The following is a 22,571-nucleotide window of genomic DNA, read 5'->3' as shown; positions in this document are numbered from 1 at the left end:
GGTTAATCGTTATTTTATAGTCCCCACAAATTCTGACCATGCCATCGCCTTTGAGAACCGGAACAATCGGACTGGCCCACTCGTTGAACTCCACCGGCGCTGTTACATATGTGGACTTGTATTTACTCTGTACAGCCACCAGAGGGCTCATTCCCCGGAGTTCCAAGGGATCCCATAATCCTTCGGGAGCAGAGGTATTTCAGAAAGCTTCACAGTTGGAGAGGCACTCTGGAGACCTGCAATAAATGACTAAGGTCACATGGTACTTTGAGCTCACAATATTCAGTCTGACTCTTTCTCCATACACCACAACTGGCAATGAGATACAGATAGCAAACCCAAAGATGCAGAGAAAACTGGGCATCCTGGAGAAATTTTCAGAGGGAAATGATTGGGAATCCTTTGTGGAGTGACTCGACCAATACTTCATGGCCAACGAGCTAGATGGGGAAGCGAGCGCTGCCAAACAAAGGGTGATCCGCCTCACCGACTGTGGGGCACCAACGTATGGCCTCATGAAGAATCTGCTCTCTCCAGCGAAACCCACGGAGAAATCGTACGACAATTTGTGCACACTGACCCGCAGGCTGGTCCGAATGCATTTGAACCCGAAGGAAAGTGTTCTGATAGCGAGGTACCGGTTCTACACCTACAAAAGGTCTGAAGGCCAGGAAGTGGCGAGTTATCTCGCCGAGTTAAGACGCCTTGCAGGACATTGCTAATTTGAAGGACATGTGGAGCACATGCTCAGAGACTTTTTCATACTTGGCTTTAGCCACAAAACCATACTTCACAAACTTTTGACTGTAGAGACCCCAACCTTGAGTAAGGCCATAGCGATAGCCCAGGTGTTCATTGCCACCAGTGACAATACTAAGCAAATCTCTCAGCACACAAGTGCTGCTACAAGTACTGTGAACAAAGTGATGTTATGTTTCGAATCATACCGTACAGGGCAGGTCATACATACCTGCAGCTACACGTCCGCAGATGTCTCAGAGTCCACCATCAAGGATGATGAATGCAAGACCATTAACACCTTGTTGGCACTGAGGAGGTGATCATCGTTTCCATTCATGCCGATTCAAGGGATACGTTTGCAAGTGCTGTGGAACGATGGGACAGCTCCAACGAGTGTGCAGGCGAGCTGCTAAACCTGTTAAACCTGCTAAACCTGCAAACCACCATGTTGCAGAGGAGGATCACGACGAAACAGAGCCTCAGATAGAGGAGGCAGAGGTAGATGGGGTACACACATTCACCATGAATTGTCCCCTGATAATGCTGAATGTTGACCTAAATGGACTCCCGGTGTCAATGGAGCTGGACACGGGCGCGAGCCAATCCATCATGGGCAAAAAGACTTTCGAAAGGTTGTGGTGCAACAAGGCCTCAAGGCCAGTCTTAACTCCAATTCGCACGAAACTAAGAACTTACACAAAAGAACTGATTCCTGTAATCGGCAATGCTACCGTAAAGGCACAAGCTACCACTCTGGGTGGTACCGGGCAATGGCCCCACGCTGCTCGGCAGGAGCTGGCTGGGAAAGATACACTGGAACTGGGACGACATCCGAGACCTATCGCCCGCTGATGACACTTCATGTGCCTAGGTGTTAAACAAATTTCCTTCGCTGTTCGAACCAGGCATCAGAAAATTCCAAGGAACAAAAGTGCAGATCCACCTAATTCCGGTTGCACGACCCATCCATCACAAGGCGAGAGCAGTACCATACATGATGAGAGAAAGGGTAGAGATCGAGCTAGATCGGCTGCAACAGGAGGGCATCATTTCACCGATCGAGTTCAACGAGTGAGCCAGTCCTATTGTCCCAGTCCTCAAGGGAGATGGCACCGTCAGAATCTGTGGCAATTACAAAGTAACTATCAATCGTTTCTCCCTGCAGGACCAATACCCATTACCAAAAAACGGTGACCTATTTGCAATGCTGGCGGGAGGAAAGACATTCACAAAGCTGGATCTGACTTCAGTCTACATGACGCAGGAACTGGAGGAATCATCGAAGGCCCTCACCTGCATCAACACGCACAAAGGTCTTTTTGTTTATAACAGGTACCCGTTTGGAATCCAATCAGTGGCGGCGATATTCCAGAGAAACATGGAAAGTTCACTGAAGTCAGTCCCGCACACCGTGGTCTTCCAGGATGACATCTTGGTCACAAGTCGGAACACAGTCGAGCGTCGGCAGAACCTGGAGGAGGTTCGTAGTCGACTCAACCGCGTGGGGCTCAGGTTAAAATGCTCGAAGTGCATTTTCCTGGCGCCTGAAATGGAGTTCCTGGAAAGGAGGATTGCGGCGGACAGCATCAGGCCCACCAAACGTGATGGAGCTGCAGCTCTTGAACTACTTTTGTAACTTCTTTATGCTAGAACCACTACATGTCTTACTACAAAAAGGGGCCAAATGGGTTTGGGGCAAAAGCCAAGAAAATGCCTTTGTAAAAGCGAGAAAATTGTTATGCTCAAACAAATTGCTGGTGTTGTATGATCCATGTAAGCGTTTGGTACTAGCATGTGATGCATCGTCATATGGCGTCGGGTGTGTATTGCAACAAGCTAATGATTTCGGAAAACTGCAACCGGTTGCTTATGCATCCAGGAGTCTGTCTAAGGCTGAGAGAGCCTACAGTATGATTGAAAAAGAAGCGTTAGCGTGTGTCTATGGGGTAAAGAAAATGCATCAATATCTGTTTGGGCTAAAATTCAAATTGGAAACTGACCATAAGCCACTTATATCCCTGTTTTCCGAGAGTAAAGGGATAAATACCAACGCATCGGCCCGCATTCAGAGATGGGCGCTCACGTTGTCCGCATACAACTATGCCATCCGCCACAGGCCAGGCACAGAAAATGGCACCGATGTTCTCAATAGGCTGCCACTGCCCACCATGGGGGTGGAAATGGCACAGCCCGCAGATCTAGCCATGGTTATGGAAGCATTTGAGAGTGAGCAATCACCCGTCACTGCCCGGCAGATCAAAACCTGGACAAGCCAGGACCCCTTATTATCTCTAGTCAAAAGCTGTGTTCTTCACGGGAGCTGATCCAGTGTCCCAGTGGAAATGCAGGAAGAGATAAAGCCGTTCCAGCGGTGCAAAGATGAAATATCGATACAGGCAGACTGCCTTCTGTGGGGCAATCGAGTAGTGGTCCCCAAGAAGGGCAGAGACACCTTCATCAATGACCTCCACAATACCCACCCAGGCATCGTAATGATGAAAGCGATAGCCAGATCCCACGTGTAGTGGCCTGGCATCGATCCTGCATTCACAGATGCAATACATGTTCACAGTTAAGCAATGTACCCAGGGAGGCGCCGCTAAGTTTATGGTCTTGGACCTCCAAACCGTGGTCTAGGGTACACCTTGACTATGCAGGCCCGTTCTTGGGTAAAATGTTCCTTGTGGTTGTAGACGCGTACTCCAAGTGGATTGAATGTGAGCTAATGTCGGCTAGCACGTCCGCTGCCACTACTGAAAGCCTGCGGGCCATGTTTGCCACACACGGCTTACCCGATGTCCTGGTGAGCGACAACGGGCCATGATTTACCAGTGCTGAGTTCAAATAATTCATGACTCTTAAAGGGATCAAACATGTCACATCTGCCCCGTTTAAACCAGCCTCTAATGGTCAGGTAGAGAGAGCAGTGCAAACCATCAAGCGAGGCTTGAAGAAGGTAACTGGAGGCTCACTGCAGACTCGCCTATCCTGAGTCCTGCTTAGCTACCAGATGAGAGCCCACTCACTCACTGGGATCCCACCTGCTGAACTGCTCATGAAAAGAGCACTCAAGACAAGGCTCTCATTAGTTCACCCTGATCTGCATGAATAGGTCGAGAGCAGGCGGCTTCAGCAACGTGTATACCATGATAGCGCAAATGTGTCACACAAGATTGAAATCAATAATCCTGTATTTGTTTTAAATTATGGACAAGGTCCCAAGTTGCTTCCCAGTACTGTCGTGGCCAAAGAGGGGAGCAGGGTGTTTCGGTTCAAACTTTCAAATGGACTCATTCACCGGAAACACTTGGACCAAATTGAACTCAGATTCACGGACTAACCTGAGCAACCCACCTTGGACCCTACTTTTTTTGATCCCCAACACACACACCAGTGGCAAGCGACACCATGGTTGACCATGAAGCAGAACCCATGATCCACAGCAGCCCTGCAGGGCCCAACACACCAGGCAGCCCAGCAAGGCCAGCTGCACAGCAGCCCCGCAAGGGCCCAACAAATTATTCAACAACACCAGCTTTCACACCGAGACGATCAACCAGGGCAAGAAGGGCCCCAGATCGACTCACATTGTAAATAGTTACACTATTGACTTTGGAGGACAATGTTGTTATATATGTGGACTTGTACAGCCAGCAGAGGGCTCATTCCCCAGAGTCCCAAGGGATCCCATAATCCTTTGGGAGCACAGGTATTTAAGAAGGCTTCACAGGTTGGAGAGGCACTCTGGAGACCTACAGTAAAAGACTAAGGTCACATGTTACTTTGAGTTCACAGTATTCAGCCTGACTCTTTCTCCATACACCACAGGCACTATGTGGTCTTCTTGCTGCAGCCTGTCCAGCTCAATTTCCACATTCTCTCGCATCATATATGGCACCGCCCGTGCCTTGTGGTGGATCGGTCATGTATTGGGAACTAAGTGGATTTGCACCTTTGCCCCCAAGAAACTTACGATGCCTGGCTCAAACAACGATGGGAACTTGCTCAGAACCTGGACACATGAGGCGTCGTCGATGGACGAGAGCGCTCAGATGTCGTCCCAGTTCCAATGGATTTTTCCCAACCAGCTTCTGCCGAACAGTGTGGGGCCATCTCCTGCTACAATCCATAGTGGAAGTTCGTGCATTGCTCCATCATAGGAGACTTTTACTGCTGCGCTGCCAATAACAGGCATCAGCTCTTTGGTGTAAGTTCTTAGCTTGGTATGAATGGGGCTAAGCTTAGGCCTGTGTGCCTTGTTGCACCACAGCCTGTCGAAGGCCTTTTTGCTCATGATAGACCCGTGTCCAGTTCCATGGATACTGGAATTCCGTCCAGTTCGACTTTTAGCATGATCGGTGGACATTTTGTGGTGAAGGTGTATGTCCCGTACACTTCTGCCTCCGCGGTTCGAGTCTCTAGTTCAGCTGATCCGTCATGGATCGATTCTCCTCTGCAACGTGGTGGTTTGCAGGGTTTGCAGCTCGTCTGCACATTCGCTGGAGGTGTCCCATTGTTCCACAGCCTTTGCACGCATAGTGTTTGAAGCGGCATTGATGGGCTTGATGATCACCTCCACAGTGCCAACAAGGTGTTCACTGCCTCGCATTAACGCTTGATGGCGGATTCTGCATCATCTGAGGTCATGCAGCTGCCGGCGTGTATGTTCTGCCATATGCATTCCTGCCTGAAAACGAAGTTACTTGTGTACAGTATTTGTCGAAACCTCTTTATGCTGTGAAATTTGTTTGGTGTTAGTGCTGGTAGACATAAATGCCTGGGCTATTGTTATGGCTTTGCTCAGATTTGGTATTTCAACAGTCAATAGTTTGCGAAGGATAACCTCATGGCCAATGCCAAGCACAAAAAAGTCTCTTAGCATTTACTGCAGGAATCCATCGAATTTGCAATGTCCTGCAAGGCGCCTTAATTCGGCGACGTAGCTCGCCACTTCCTGGCCTTCAGACCGTTGACATGTGTAGAATCGATACCTTGCCATCAGAACGCTTTCCTTCGGATTTAGGTGCTCCAGGACCAGTGTACATAGTTCTTCATACGATTTAGTTGTTGGTTTCACCGGAGCTAGAAGATTCTTCATGAGGCCATAGATTGATGCCCCACAGATGGTGAGGAGGATCGCCCTTCGTTTGGCAGCATTCTCGTCCCCTTCCAGCTCGTTGGCCACGAAGTATTGGTCGAGTCGCTCCACGAAGGTCTCCCAATCGTTCCCTTCTGATAATTTCTCCAGGATACCAACAGTTCTTTGCATTTTGGCGTGGTTGTTCGTTATCTTGTCGCCAGTTGTTATGCTCACAATAAAGTAATGCAACTGAGTACTGCAGACAATGAGTAAGTGTGACCTTAGCTCCTTTATTCAAACTACAGAGTGCCCGTTCAGCATGGGAGGCCTGCTTATAAACAGTGCTCCCAAGGGATGCTGGGATCCCTTGGGAATCCAATAGGTAAGCCCTCTGGTGGTGGTATGATACAGGTTGTCGAGAGTTGCATACATAACAGGTAGTCCACTAGGTTGAGCAGTAGTCCACTAGGGAGAGCTCTATTACAGTGTTCAACATGATTTATCAGCTGAGGAAGGGCGACAGGTGGTAATCAGCAGGAGGTGTCCTTGCTCAATTAACAAAGAATCATCTGGACTGGACTGCATCATCCTAATCAAAATCACTGAGGCCAATTTTCCTGGCCCTAACACTCCATTTATACCAATTCACAGATGTCCCTTTCAGCTTGACGTGTATTTTGTGGAGCTGAATATATGGGGGTGTGAACCTCCTGCCTGACACAGGCAGAAGCCTTTAAATCCCAAGTGCGTGTCGCGGAAGTCGTGCGATAACATTTCGTACATCAGTTTGGGAAAAGGCAGATGGGCACCTTCTGGGAATTAAGTGCTACCCATAAAAAGTCAGCATTAGGCATTGATAGGCTGTGCCTTGGGATTAGAGGATCTACCGAAGGGGAATCCATAGCTTTCAGATAAGTAGTGGGGGTTGGGTCCATAGAACAAAGCCTGCACTGTGTGGGTGAAGGGGTTTTGATAGGTGTCCGAAAGGACAGGCGCCTTCATGCTTTACATAGTATTGTCTGACACACAACTTCCCACCTCCTTCTGTGAGCGAGTACTGAATATGAGGCAATTCATCCACCTGGTGCTCAACCAACACATTCAAATGAGCTGAACCTGGAAGAAAACAGGCAAATTCTGTGGCAATAACGTCAGGTGCATGCATACCATCCGACATATGCTGGGTGAAGGGGCGGGAATGGAAAATTGTTCGATGAATTAACTGTGCAAATTGATGTTAACAAATATGATGTGATTGGGATTACGGAGACGTGGCTCCAGGATGATCAGGGCTGGGAACTCAACATCCAGGGGTATTCAACATTCAGGAAAGATAGAATAAAAGGAAAAGGAGGTGGGGTAGCATTGCTGGTTAAGGAGCAGATTAAGGCAATAGTTAGGAAGGACATTAGCTTGGATGATGTGGAATCTATACGGGTAGAGCTGCAGAACACCAAAGCGCAAAAAACGTTAGTGGGAGTTGTGTACAGACCTCCAAACAGTAGTAGTGATGTTGGGGAGGGCATCAAACAGGAAATTAGAGGTGTATTAAATAAAGGTGCAGCAGTTATAATGGGTGACTTTAATATGCACATAGATTGGGCTAACCAAACTGGAAGCAATACGGTGGAGGAGGATTTCCTGGAGTGCATAAGGGATGGTTTTTTAGACCAATATGTCGAGGAACCAACTAGGGGGGAGGCCATCTTAGACTGGGCGTTGTGTAATGAGAGAGGATTAATTAGCAATCTTGTTGTGCGAGGCCCCTTGGGGAAGAGTGACCATAATATGGTGGAATTCTGCATTAGGATGGAGAATGAAACAGTTAATTCAGAGACCATGGTCCAGAACTTAAAGAAGGCTAACTTTGAAGGTATGAGGCGTGAATTGGCTAGGATAGATTGGCGAATGATACTGAAGGGGTTGACTGTGGATGGGCAATGGCAGACATTTAGAGACCGCATGGATGAACTACGATAATTGTACATTCCTGTCTGGCGTAAAAATAAAAAAGGGAAGGTGGCTCAACCGTGGCTATCAAGGGAAATCAGGGATAGTATTAAAGCCAAGTAAGTGGCATACAAATTGGCCAGAAATAGCAGCGAACCCGGGGACTGGGAGAAATTTAGAACTCAGCAGAGGAGGACAAAGGGTTTGATTAGGGCAGGGAAAATGGAGTACGAGAAGAAGCTTGCAGGGAACATTAAGATGGATTAAAAAGTTTCTATAGATATGTAAAGAGAAAAAGGTTAGTAAAGACAAACGTAGGTCCCCTGCAGTCAGAATCAGGGGAAGTCATAACGGGGAACAAAGAAATGGTGGACCAATTGAACAAGTACTTTGGTTCGGTATTCACTAAGGAGGACACAAACAACCTTCCGGATATAAAAGGGGTCGGAGAGTCTAGTAAGGAGGAGGAACTGAGGGAAATCCTTATTAGTTGGGAAATTGTGTTGGGGAAATGGATGGGATTGAAGGGCGATAAATCCCCAGGGCCTGATGGACTGCATCCCAGAGTACTTAAGGAGGTGGCCTTGGAAATAGTGGATGCATTGACAGTCATTTTCCAACATTCCATTGATTCTGGATCAGTTCCTATGGAGTGGAGGGTAGCCAATGTAACCCCACTTTTTAAAAAAGGAGGGAGAGAGATAACAGGCAATTATAGACCGGTCAGCCTGACATCAGTAGTGGGTAAAATGATGGAATCAATTATTAAGGATGTCATAGCAGTGCATTTGGAAAGAGGTGACATGATAGGTCCAAGTCAGCATGGATTTGTGAAAGGGAAATCATGCTTGACAAATCTTCTGGAATTTTTTGAGGATGTTTCCAGTAGAGTGGACAAGGGAGAACCAGTTGGTGTGGTATATTTGGACTTTCAGAAGGCTTTCGACAAGGTCCCACACAAGAGATTAATGTGCAAAGTTAAAGCACATGGGATTGGGGGTAGTGTGCTGACAAGGATTGAGAACTGGTTGTCAGACAGGAAGCAAAGAGTAGGAGTAAATGGGGACTTTTCAGAATGGCAGGCAGTGACTAGTGGGGTACCGCAAGGTTCTGTGCTGGGGCCCCAGCTGTTTACACTGTACATTAATGATTTAGACGAGGGGATTAAATGTAGTATCTCCAAATTTGCGGATGACACTAAGTTGGGTGGCAGTGTGAGCTGCGAGGAGGATGCTATGAGGCTGCAGAGCGACTTGGATAGGTTAGGTGAGTGGGCAAATGCATGGCAGATGAAGTATAATGTGGATAAATGTGAGGTTATCCATTTTGGTGGTAAAAACAGAGAGACAGACTATTATCTGAATGGTGACAGATTAGGAAAAGGGGAGGTGCTACGAGACCTGGGTGTCATGGTACATCAGTCATTGAAGGTTGGAATGCAGGTACAGCAGGCGGTTAAGAAAGCAAATGGCATGTTGGCCTTCATAGCGAGGGGATTTGAGTACAGGGGCAGGGAGGTGTTGCTACAGTTGTACAGGGCCTTGGTGAGGCCACACCTGGAGTATTGTGTACAGTTTTGGTCTCCTAACCTGAGGAAGGCATTCTTGCTATTGAGGGAGTGCAGCGAAGGTTCACCAGACTGATTCCTGGGATGGCGGGACTGACCTATCAAGAAAGATTGGATCAACTGGGCTTGGAGTTCAGAAGAATGAGAGGGGACCTCATAGAAACATTTAAAATTCTGACGGGGTTAGACAGCTTAGATGCAGGAAGAATGTTCCCAATGTTGGGGAAGTTCAGAACCAGGGGACACAGTCTAAGGATAAGGGGGAAGCCATTTAGGACCGAGATGAGGAGGAATTTCTTCACCCAGAGAGTGGTGAACCTGTGGAATTCTCTACCACAGAAAGTTGTTGAGGCCAATTCACCAAATATATTCAAAAAGGAGTTAGATGTAGTCCTTACTACTAGGGGGATCAAGGGGTATGGCGAGAAAGCAGGAATGGGGTACTGAAGTTGCATGTTCAGCCATGAACTCATTGAATGGCGGTGCAGGCTAGAAGGGCCGAATGGCCTACTCCTGCACCTATTTTCTATGTTTCTATGTTTCAATGATTGCTTTTACTAAATGTTGTTTATAAAAGGATCAAGGATATGTGAAAGGCCATTTTTCTGTTTAATTACTACTGTGAAGGCTTAGCAATTGCATTCCCTAATCCATTATGGCCACTAAATAATATGCATGAGTAACACAACTATAAAAAGCTGCTAACCAGGTATTCAACATGTTGTATGTCAAAACAAGTACTTATTTAAATGCAGGCTCATCAAAAGGTCATTGTACAAAAAATTCATAGGTTGCCTCACTGCTGCATTCATTTTATTGAATGATAATCATCATCTGTTGTCATTTTCATAATGTTAAGAATGCCACTTACACAGCAGAACTAAAACCTTGAATTTGTGTGATCTTTTTGTTCCACATGTCAGCAACTTATGTGTTCTAGGAATGATTAAGATGTAAACTAATATTATTCCTCACAGACTTATTCCCAAAAGTTGTTCAAAAAAGTAAGAGAAGGGAAAGGGTGACACTCATCATGTTCCAGCTGCCCTTGTTCTCAAGCTGTACAATATGTGCCTCTATATGAAAGAAAATAATTTTATAAAAGGTGCTCAAAATGGCAACATTTTTTCTTAAGTTTTATAAATACATATTTGCTACTGATCGACTATAAACTAATGCAATCTTTTGATTACAAGATAGAGATGAGTTGATGCTATTGCTTTTATGGCGTTAGGATAGGGACATTCATGTTGTCAGAGTAGGAATCGCAGGATAGCTCAGATGAATACTATGGCTTGAGGAGTGATGTAGAAGGGAGCGATTCAAATTCCTGGGACATTGGAACCGGTTCTGGGGGAGATGGGACCAGTACAAACCGGACGGTCTGCACCTGGGCAGGACCGGAACCAATATCCTAGGGGGAGTGTTTGCTAGTGCTGTTGGGGAGGAGTTAAACTAATATGGCAGGGGGATGGGAACCTATGCAGGGAGACAGAGGGAAATAAAAAGGAGGCAGAAGCAAAATATAGAAAGGAGAATAGTAAAAGTGGAGGGCAGAGAAACCCAAGGCAAAAAACAAAAAGGGCCACATTACAGCTAAATTCTAAAGGGGCAAAGTGTGTTAAAAAAACAAGCCTGAAGGCTCTGTGCCTCAATGCTAGGAGTATTCAGAATAAGGTGGATGAATTAACTGCGCAGATAGCAGTTTATGGATACGATGTGATTGGCATCACGGAGACATGGCTCCAGGGGGACCAAGGCTGGGAACTCAACATCCAAGGGTATTCAGCATTTAGGAAGGATAGACAGAAAGGAAAAGGAGGCGGCATGGCGTTGCTGGTTAAAGATGAAATCAATGCAATTGTAAGGAAGGACATTAGCCTGGATGATGTGGAATCAGTATGGGTGGAGCTGCGGAATACCAAAGGGCTGAAAACGCTAGTGGGTGTTGTGTATAGACCACCAAATAGTAGTAGTGAGATTGGGGACAGCATCAAGCAAGAAATAAGGGATGTGTGCAATAAAGGTACAGCAGTAATCATGGGCAACTTTAATCTACACATTCATTGGGCTAACCTAACTGGTAGCAATGCGGTGGAGGAGGATTTCCTGGAGTGTATTAGGGATGGTTTCCTTGACCAATATGTCGAGGAACCAACCAGGGAGCTGGCCATCCTAGACTGGGTATTGCGTAATGAGAAGGAACTAATTAGCAGTCTTGTTGTGCGAGGCCCCTTGGGGAAAAGTGACCATAATATGGTAGAATTCCTTATTAAGATGGAGAGTGACAAAGTTAATTCAGAAACTAGGGTCCTGAACTTAAGGAAAGGTAACTTCGACGGCATGACAAATGAATTGGCTAGAATAGACTGGCAAACGATACTAAAAGGGTTGACGGTAGATAAGCAATGGAAAACATTTAAAGATCACATGGATGAACTTCAGAAAATGTACATCCCTCTCTGGAGTAAAAATAAAACTGGGAAGGTGGCTCAACCATGGCTAACAAAGGAAATTAAGGATAGTGTTAAGGCCAAGGAAGAGGCATATAAATTGGCTCGAAAAAGCAACAAACCTGAGGATGGGGAGAAATTTAGAATTCAACAGAGGAGGACTAAGGGTTTAATTAAGAGGGGGAAAATAGAGTACGAGAGGAAGCTTGCAGGGAATATAAAAACTGACTGCAAAAGCTTCTATAAATATGTGAAGAAAAAAGATTAGTAAAGACAAACGTAGGTCCTTTGCAGTTGGATTCAGGTGAAATTATAATGGGGAACAAAGAAATGGCAGACCAATTGAACAAATACTTCGGTTTTGTCTTCACGAAGGAAGATACAAATAACCTTCCGAAGGTACTAGGGGACAGTGGGTCTAGTTAGAAGGAGGAACTGAAGGATATCCTTATTAGGTGCAAAATTGTGTTTGGGAAATTGATGGGATTGAAGGCCGATAAATCCCCGGGGCCTGATAGTCTGCATCCCAGAGTGCTCAAGGAAGTGGCCCTAGTAATAGTGGGTGCATTGATGATCATTTTCCAACAATCTATCGACTCTGGATCAGTTCCCATGGACTGAAGGATAGCTAATATAACACCACTTTTTAAAAAAGGAGGGAGAGAGAAAACGGGTAATTATCGACTGGTTAGCTTGACATCAGTAGTGGGGAAAATGTTGGAATCGATCATAAAGGACGAAATAGCAGCACATTTGGAAAGCGGTGACAGGATCGGATCAAGTCAGCATGGATTTATGAAAGAGAAATCATGCTTGACGAGTCTTCTGGAATTTTTTGAGGATGTAACTGGCAGAGTAGACAAGGGAGCAGACAGGAAGCAGAGAGCTGGGATAAACGGGATGTTTTCAGAATGGCAGGCAGTGACTAGTGGAGTGCCGCAGGACTCAGTGCTGGGATCCCAGCTCTTTACAATATACATTAACAATTTGGATGAAGGAATAGAGTGTAATATCTCCAAGTTTGCAGATGACACTAAACTGGGTGGCAGTGTGAGCTGTGAGGAGGACATTAAATGGCTACAGGGTGACTTGGACAAGTTAGGCAAATGGGCAAATGCATGGCAGATGCAGTATAATGTGGATAAATGTGAGGTTATCCATTTTGGGTGCAAAAATACGAAGGCAGAATATTATACGACTAGCGGCAGACTAGGAAAAGGAGAGGTGCAACAAGACCTGGGTGTCATGGTTCATCAGTCACTGAAAGTGGGCATGCAGGTACAGCAGGCGGTGAAGAAGGCAAATGATATGTTGGCCTTTATTGTGTGGGGATTTGAATATAGAAGGAGGGAGGTCTTACTGCAGTTGTACAGGGCCTTAGTGAGGCCTCACTGGAATATTGTGTTCAGTTTTGGTCTCCTAGTCTGAGGAAAGACGTTCTTGCTATTGAGGTAGTGCAGCGAAGGTTCACCAGACTGATTCCAGGGATGGCTGGGCTGTCATATGAGGGGAGACTGGATCAACTGGGCCTTTATTCACTGCAGTTTAGAAGGATGAGAGGGGATCTCATAGAAACATATAAGATTCTGACGGGATTGGACAGGTTAGATGCAGGAAGAATGTTCCCGATGTTGGGGAAGTCCAGAACCAGGGGAGATAGTCTTAGGATAAGGGGTAGGCCATTTAGGACTGAGATGAAGAGAAACTTCTTCACTCAGAGAGTTGTTAACCTGTGGAATTCCCTGCCGCAGAGAGTTGTTGATGCCAGTTCACTGGATATATTCAATATGGCTCTTACGGTTAAGGGGATCAAGGGGTTTGGAGAGAAAGCAGGAAAGGGGTACTGAAGGAATGATCAGCCATGATCTTATTGAATGACGGTGCAGGCTCGAAGGGTCGAATGGCCTACTCCTGCACCTATTTTTCTATTTTTCTGTGTTCCTATGTTTCTATGTTTTACTGTATGTAGCTTACAGCACCAAAGTCAATTTTTAAGTCAATTATGATCCAGAGAAGATCACAGACACAGAGGGGAGATCTTATTGAGGTGTATAAAATTATGAGGGACCTAGATAAAGTGTATAGGAAGGACCCATTTCCCTTAGCAGAAGGGTCAACAACCAGGGGGCATAGATTTAAAGTAATTCATAAGAGGTTTAGAGGGGTTTTGAGGGGGAATTTCATCTCCGAGAGGGTTGTGGGGGTCTGGAACTGGTAGAGGCAGAAACCCTCGCCACATTTAAAAAGTATTTAGATGTGCACTCGAAGTGCCGTTACCTGCAGGCCTACGGACCAGGAGCTGGAAAATGGGATTAGGCTGGATAGCTCTTTGTTGGCCGGCACGGACATGATGGGCTGAAATGTCCTCCTTCCGTACTGTAAATTTCTATGATTGTATGACACAGCCTGCCTCTTCTGTAACTTGCACAGTTTTTAATGGTAAAATCTGTTTGCATGAAAGAATACAGGCCTTGATTTAGGCAAGTACTGTTGTAATCAGGTTAAAGTGGGCAAGAACATGGCAAATGGAGTGTAGGGGCTGAAATTGGTGAAACACATGGTCCGCCCGTTTTTCGGCGATCCCTGGGCAGTGAATCATTTTTTACCATCCGGTGCTGCTGGTGTCGAATGGCCAGGAATTTCATCCCACTTTTCTCGGCGGTAAGCCAAGTGGAGTGCAGCGGGTGGGAGTGGAGTGCAGCTGAGGAGGCATTTTGACTCGGGAATCTTCGGCGCCCGAGTTGCGTGCACGCGTGAGAGGTACCGACAAGAGGCTAGAGACTGCCAACTTGAGAGCACTGCCGGGGTGGGGGGGGGGGCGGAGAGATCGCTGTGGGGTGGCCTGAGATCGCTGTGGGGGTGGGGGAGGGAGAGATCACTGTTGTGGAGGGGGAGTGGGTGGGGCGAGAGATCACTGTGGGGTGGCCTGAGATCGCTGTGAGGGGGTGGGGAGAAATCGCTGTGGGGCGGCCTGAGATTGCTGTGGAGGGGGGAGAGATCACTGTTGGGGTCGGGGGGGGAGAGATTGCTGTGGGGATAAGAGACTGGGGGGTGAGAGAGAGAGAGAGAGACTGGGGGGTGAGAGAGAGAGAGCAAGAGAGAGAGAGAGACTGGGGTTGGTGAGAGAGAGAGAGAGAGAGAGAGACTGGGGGGGGCGGTGGGTGGGAGAAAGATTGGGGGTGAGAGAGACTAGGAGGGTGAGAGAGACTGGGATGTGAGAGAGAGAGAGAGAGGGAGACTGGGTGGTGAGAGAGAGAGAGAGAGATTGGGGGTGGGAGAGAGACTGGGGGTGGGAAAGACTGGGGGATGGTGAGAGAGACTGGGGGGTGAGAGAGAGAGAGAGAGAGAGAGAGAGACTGGGGGTTGAGAGGGAGAGAGAGACTGAGGGGTGGGAGAGAGACTGGGGAGTGAGAGAGACTGGGGGGAGGGTCAGAGAGACTGGGGGGGGGTGAGAGATACTGGGGTGTGGGAGAGACGGGGGCTGAGAGAGATTAATAACATTTTTATTATAGTTCATTAATAAAGGAGTAAATAAGGCTTTATTAGACCTAACACTAGAAAATACTACAATCCATTTGAGAATACATCAAACTGTGGAGAACTATAAAGATCTATGTAATATCAAATTAATCTGTCAGCTCTATATACATACCACTAAGGTCCACTTAAAAGCACCTTCTCCAGGACGGTATGCATTTCTGGCGGTATGTCAGTGGTATGTCATGAATTTTACACTTTTTGGGCGGTATGTCTGCGGTCTACATGGGCGGGCGGTGTGCATACTGCCCGGCAGTACGTTACTGATTAATTTTCTGCTGGGCGGTATGTCAGCGGTATGTAGGTGTTTTTTCACCAAAATCGCATTTTTGGGTGGTAAGCGGGCAGTAGTGGGTGGTATGTCAATGAATTTCAGGCCCATAATATGGAGAAGTGTGAAGTTATCCACTGGTAGGAAAAATAGAAAAGCAGAATATTTTTAAATGATGAAAGACTGGGAAATGTTACTATTCAGATGGACCTGGGTGTCCTTGTACAGGAGTCACAAAGTTAACATATAGTTACAGCAAGCAATTAGGAAAACAAGTGATAGGTTAGCCATTATTACAAAGGGATTGGAGCTTGAGTAAGGAAGACTTACTACAATTATATCGGGCCTTATTGAGACCACACCTGGAGTACTGTCTACAGTTTTGGTCTCCTTACCCAAGGAAGGACATACTTGCCTTAGAGGGAGTGCAATGAAGGCTCACTAGACTGATTCCTGGGATAAGGAGATTGTCCTATGAGGAGAGATTGAGTAGACATAGAAACATAGAAAATAGGAGCAGTAGTAGGCCATTCGGCCCTTCGAGTCTGCACCGCCATTCATTATGATCATGGCTGATCCTCTATCTCAACACCATATTCCCGCTTTTTCCCCATACCCCTTGATGTCTTTTGTGTCCAGAAATCTATCTATCTCCCTCTTAAATATATTCAGTGACTTGGCCTCCACAGCCTTCTGTGGTAGAGAATTCCACAGGTTCACCACCCTCTGAGAAAAAAATTCTCCTCATCGCGGTCCTAAATTTCCTACCACGTATCCTGAGACTGTGACTCCTTGTTCTAGACTTCCCAGCCAGGGGAAACATCCTCCCCACAATCAGTCTATCCAACCCAGTCAGAATTTTATATGTTTCAAAGAGATCTCCTCTCATTCTTCTAAACTCTAGTGAATACAGGCCTAGTCGACCCAATCTCTCCTCATACGACAGTCCTGCCATCCCAGGAATTAGTCTGGTGAACCTTCGCTTCACTCCCTCTATGGCAAGTATATCCTTTCTTAGGTAAGGATACCAAAACTGCACACAATACGCCAAGCGGTATCACCAAGGCCCTGTATAACTGTAGTAAGACATCCTTGCTCCTATTCTCAAATCCTCTTGCAATGAAGGCCAACATACCATTTGCCTTCCTAACTGCTTGCTGCACCTGCATGTTTGCTTTCAATGGCTAGTGTACAAGGACACCCAGGTCCCTCTGTTCATCGACACTTCCCAAGTCGTCACCATTTAAATAATACTTTGTCCTTGTTTTTCCTACCAAAGTGGCTAACTTCACATTTATCCACGTTATACTACATCTACCATGTGTTTGCCCACTCACTCAACCTATCTAAATCGCCTTGCAGAATCTTTGCATCCTCCTCACAACTCACAATCCCACCTAGTTTTGTGTCGTCATTTGGTTCCCTCATCCAAATCATTTATATATAGTGTGAATAGATGGGGCCCAAGCACTGATCCCTGTGGTACCCCACTCATCACTGCCCGCCATCCCGAAAAAGACCCGTTTATTCCTACTCTCTGTTTCCTGTCAGTTAACTATTTTCAATCCATGGCAGTACATTACCCCCAATCCCAGACTGGGCCTATATTCCCTGAAGTTTCAATGAATGAGAGGTGATCTCATTGAAACATATAAAAGTCTTAAAGGGCTTGACAGGGTAGATGGTGGTGGGGATGTTTTCCCTGGCTGGGAAGTTGAGGGCTACGGGGTCACAGTTTCAGAATAAGAGGTCAGCCGTTTAGGACTAAGATGAGGAGAAATGTTTTCACTCAAAGGATTGTGCATCTTTGGAATTCTCTGCTCCTGAGAGCTGTGGATGTTCAGTTTTTGAGTATTTTCAAGACAAAGATCGACAGATCTTTAGATACTAAGGGAATCAAGGGATATGGGGATAGTGCGGGAAGCTGGAGTTGAGGTAGAAGGTCAGCCATGATCTTACTGAATGTAGGAGCAGGCTCAAAGGGCCGACTGGCCTACTCCTTCTCCTATTTCTTATGTTCCTATGTTAAGTCTTACTCTTGAAATGAGTAGACATGTCCAGCAGTGCAGGTGTGAACTAGAAGATAGAGAGAAAGAATACCAACAGGAATTCAGGAACACAATCACTAAGGAGGTGGAACTCAGTAAGATAATGGGACTAAAGGCAGTTAAATCTCCTGGGCCTGATTGCTTACATTCTAGGGTGTTAAGAGAAGTAGTGGTAGGGATAATGGATGCACTGGTTGTAATTTACCAAAATTCCCTGGATTCTGGGAGGGTCCCACCAGATTGGAAAACTGCAAATGTAACACCCCTATTTAAAAAAGGAGGCAGACTAAAAGCAGGAAACTATAGACCAGTTAGCCTAACATCTGTAGTTGGGAAAATGTTGGAGTCCATTATTAAAGAAGCAGTAGCAGGACATTTGGAAAAGCATAATTCGGTCAGGCAGAGTCAGCATGGATTTATGAAGGGGAAGTCATGTTTGACAAATTTGCTGGAATTCTTTGAGGATGTAACGAAGAGGGTGGATAAAGGGGAACCAGTGGATGTGGTGTATTTGGACTTCCAGAAGGCATTTAACAAGGTGCCACATAAAAGGTTACTGCACAAGATAAAAGTTCACGGGGTTGGGGGTAATATATTAGCATGGATAGAAGATTGGCTAACTAACAGAAAACAGAGAGTTGGGATAAATGGTTCATTCTCGGGTTGGCAATCAGTAACTAGTGGGATGCCACAGGGATCAGTGCTGGGATCCCAACTATTTACAATCTATATTAACGACTTGGAAGAAGGGACCGAGTGTAACGTAGCCAAGTTTGCTGATGATACAAAGATGGGAGGAAAAGCAATGTGTGAGGAGGGCACAAAACATCTGCAAAAGAACATAGACAGGCTAAGTGAGTGGGAAAAAATTTGGCAGATGGAATATAATGTTGGAAAGTGTGAGGTCATGCACTTTGGCAGAAAAAAAAATCAAAGAGCAAGTTATTATTTAAATGGAGAAAGATTGCAAAGTGCTTCAGTACAGCCGGACCTGGGGGTACTTGTGCATGAAACACAAAAGGTTAGTATGCAGGTACAGCAAGTGATCAGGAAGGCCAATGGAATCTTGGCTTTTATTGCAAAGGGGATAGAGTACAAAAGCAGGGAAGTCTTGCTTCAGTTATACAGGGTATTGGTGATGCCACACCTGGAATACTGCGTGCAGTTTTGGTTTCCATATTTAAGAAAGGATATGCTTGCTTTGGAGGCAGTTCAGAGAAGGTTCACTAGGTTGATTCCGGAAATGAGGGGGTTGACTTATGACGAAAGGTTGAGTAGATTGGGCCTCTACTCATTTGAATTCAGAAGATTGAGAGGTGATCTTTTCAAAATGTATAAGATTATGAGGGGGCTTGACAAGCTGGATGCAGAGAGAATGTTTCCACTGATGGGGGACACTAGAACTAGGAGACATGATCTTAGAATAAGGGGCCGCCCATTTAAAACTGAGATGAGGAGAAATGTATTTTCTCAGAGGGTTGAAAATCTGTGCAATTCGCTGCCTCAGAGAGCTGTGGAAGTTGGGACATTGAATACATTTAAGACGGAGATAGACAGTTTCTTAACTGATAAGGGAATAAGGGGTTATGGGGAGCGGGCAGGAAAGTGGACCTGAGTCCATGATCAGATCAGCCAAGATCGTATTAAATGGCGGAGCAGACTCGAGGGGCCATATGGCCTACTCCTGCTCCTATTTCTTATGTTCTTATAAATTGATGGACTGAAGAGATAAGGGAAAAGTGAGCCAGCATAAACTGAGGGGAAAGGGGAGATTGTGAACTAGGTGGTATAAGAGGAGATCTTGTATAAACTGGGGGAGGGGGAGAAGAGTGTTTCCTTGCTACTGTAACAACCATGTAACCAATTTTAATACAATTTAACAATCAGATTTAGCAACAGAGAGTACCAATACATATCCACAATTATTGTCAGTTTCACTGCAAGAAAGGAGGGAAATTCCGGACAATTTTTGTTGCCGTCTTCTGCTATTTAATCTTGGGATCTTGTGTAAACCTGCAGCTTAAGTTATGACAAGTGCATGTCTCACTGCACTTTCAGAGTAACTGCAAATCATAGGCCTATAGTCATGGCTGGTTTTGAGTTACCAGCTTTTTTAGATTGGTATGTAGATCAAATACATCTTAAAGTAAGTACTGACTTTTGATGTACTCTTATAATGGGCTCAGTTTTCCCCAATGATTTGCGCCCTTTTTATTGAGCAGGCTGCTTTCTTTGGCCAAACTTAAAAAAACACTGTTTCCCCAATCAATTTGCACTCAGTAAGTTATGATTTTTTTCGCTTAGTTTTTGTTTCAGCCGAAGGGGGCGTAACCTGCCACCCATGCCAATTCTGGCCATTTAGGCAAGTTTGGCCAGCTCAGAGTTACTCCAGTTCTGCTTAGGCCAGTGTATATGGCCTCCGCAGAAAAACCATCCGGAGAGTTAAAAAAATTGGCGCACGCAAGTAAATCAGCGCGGCAGATGCCCGGAAAGCAGGAAGGAGAGAGAGAGAGAGAGAGAGAGAGAGAGAGACTCGGGAGGCCATTCTGGACCGGACCAGACCTGCAAGCCCTTCGGCTGGGGGCATTGGAGATAAGTTGCTTTTAAGTTGATGCAATGTGTTTTAAAGTGTTGCGAGCTGGCTGTATGTTTCACTTTGCAGCCTCAGCTCGCATTGAGTCCCTGGTTATCATGGCAGCCCGATCTTTTTGGCCCAGATGAAGGCTCCACCCCCAAAACTAAAGGACAGGTCCGGCCACGCCAAATGAAGAAATCCAATAGGGAAATTTAGAACATTTTTTTTTGGTGTACATGGGCCCCAAAAAAACGGGCATAACTCTTCAAGTACGCCAAAAAAAAGCTTTGGGGAAAATTGAACCCTTAATGTTGCATTCAAAGGGCAGATAAACCAGTGACCTTAGAACAGTCTATTGTCATTTATAAATTTTCTTCTTTTCCAGCTTTTTGATAAAGTAACAAATGGAATCACACGAGGAATCCTGAAGATGGACATGAAGACATCCACCATCTGAGGAGAAAGTACTTTATAGTTGGGTTTGCAAGCCAATGTTAAAAAATGACAACTATTAATTGCTACACTTGTTATTGTGGAATTGTAAAAGTGCCATTTAGAAGTGAATACTTTGTCTTGTAGATTAATGTATTAGTTTGAATTGCTGTAGAAGATGGTGTACAAATTGATCGGAAATATAACAAATTGCAAGAATGTCTATGTGGCTTTGTCTAAGTTCCTTGGCATAGTACGACATCACAACATATTTCACAAAAGTGTTTCATGTTCTTGTTAGATTTCTGAAGAAGCACTGAAACTTTTTTTGTCAAGTGGAGCCTGGGGACAAGACTATGTGTGTTACACAGGAAATTAATTCAAGCTAAATTAAAAGTAGCTTCATTCACCAACTGTAATTAAAGTTTTAGTGCAGCTCTAAACAAGGATTTGTCAGAATATACTTAACCATATGTCTTGTTGGTATGAGTTGGCAAATTTTATTTTTCAAAAATACGTTCTTGGTGGTAGGGTGACATTTAGTTTTTGTAGTCCTGTATAACACACAACTGCAAAGCTGCCACACTTTCACTCAATGTTTCAACTCTTTAAATCATGGACACAGGCAGTAAATTTAGAAATGTAAACAGTTCTGTAAATGGTACCCCCTTCCCCACAAACACTCATTAGGCATGATATTTGGGGGGACTTCAGGTTGAATTTTTAAAATTAAAAATAGCTTTTATTCACAATTGATACATTTTCACAATTGATATATTTATCTAAAGTTTAAAGGGCCAATTCTGCATTCTCACACATTTTGCACGTCACTAGCCCATGGTTGCAAGGCAAGGTCATTTAAATTATTAGAGTATGCTCCCTGTGCAAACTGACTCAGGTACAGGGAGCACGCTATTGGAGAGGGAGATATCGATCATGAACGAGATGTCCTCAAGACTGTAAACTAGGAGATGCATCAAAAAAACACAGAAGAAATGTTCTGGCATCAAAAAGCCTCCTTCTTCTTAGGCAGTCCCTTGTATCGAGGCTGACTTGCTTCCACACCAAAAAGTGATGAGGTCACAGGAGTTTCACACCAGCCACCACACGGGCTTGACAGAGCTAGGTCTTGGTCCAGTGGCAAGGCAACTGGAAACCAGCTCTGCTGTACAGACCTAGTGCGCACACATATTGCAGTGTAGGCTGGCCCATGCTGCCCCTGTCTAGTATTAAGGACGTGGTAACAGGGCACTTGGAAAATAATAATCGGATTGGACAGAGTCAACATGGATTTATGAAAGGGAAATCATGTTTGATGAATCTGTTGCAGTTTTTTGAGGTTGTAACTAGCAGAATAGATAAGGGGTGTGTATTTGGATTTTCAGAAGGCATTCGATAAGGTGCCACACAAGAGGTATTAAGCAAAATTAGGGCTCATGGGAGTTGGGATAATATACTAGCATGGATTGAAGATTGGTTAACGAACAGAAAACAGAGAGTAGGAATAAACGGGTCATTTTCGGGTTGGCAGGCTGTAACTAGTGGGGTACCGCAAGGAACAGTGCTTGGGCCCCAGCTATTCACAATCTATATCAATGTTTTGGATGAGAGGACCAAATCTAATATATCCAAGTTTGCTGATGATACAAAACTAAATGGGAAAGCAAGTTGTGAGGAGGATGCAAAGAGACTTCAAGGGGATATAGACAGGCTAAATGAATGGGCAAGAACATGGCAAATTGAATATATTGTGGAGAAATGTGAAGTTATCCATTTTGGTAGGAAAAATAGAAAAGCAGAGTATTTTTAAATGGCAAGAGACTGTTTTTCCAACCAAAGTGGATAACTTCACTATTGAGTGTCCTTGTGCACGAATCACTGAATGTTAACATCCAGGTACAGCGAGCAATTAAGAAA

General features: G+C 45.3%; 1 protein-coding gene across 14 annotated transcripts in view; it reads left to right on the top strand.

The window, feature by feature from the left end:
* Positions 1-20,873, top strand: part of tusc3 (tumor suppressor candidate 3) — a 716,082-nt gene extending 695,209 nt beyond the window's left edge. For all 14 annotated transcript variants that reach the window (XM_070862659.1, XM_070862743.1, XM_070862752.1 and 11 more), the window contains one exon: positions 20,608-20,873. In XM_070862659.1, the coding sequence (XP_070718760.1) occupies positions 20,608-20,623 (16 nt within the window). In that variant the 3' untranslated portion in view covers positions 20,624-20,873. The remainder of the gene's footprint in view (positions 1-20,607) is intronic.
* Positions 20,874-22,571: the final 1,698 nt, after the last annotated feature.

The sequence above is a fragment of the Pristiophorus japonicus genome, chromosome 2, assembly GCF_044704955.1.
Source record: "Pristiophorus japonicus isolate sPriJap1 chromosome 2, sPriJap1.hap1, whole genome shotgun sequence".
Classification (NCBI taxonomy): Eukaryota; Metazoa; Chordata; class Chondrichthyes; family Pristiophoridae; genus Pristiophorus; species Pristiophorus japonicus.
The sequence above is the reverse complement of the archived record's forward strand: the minus strand, read 5'-3'. Positions and strand labels throughout refer to the sequence as shown.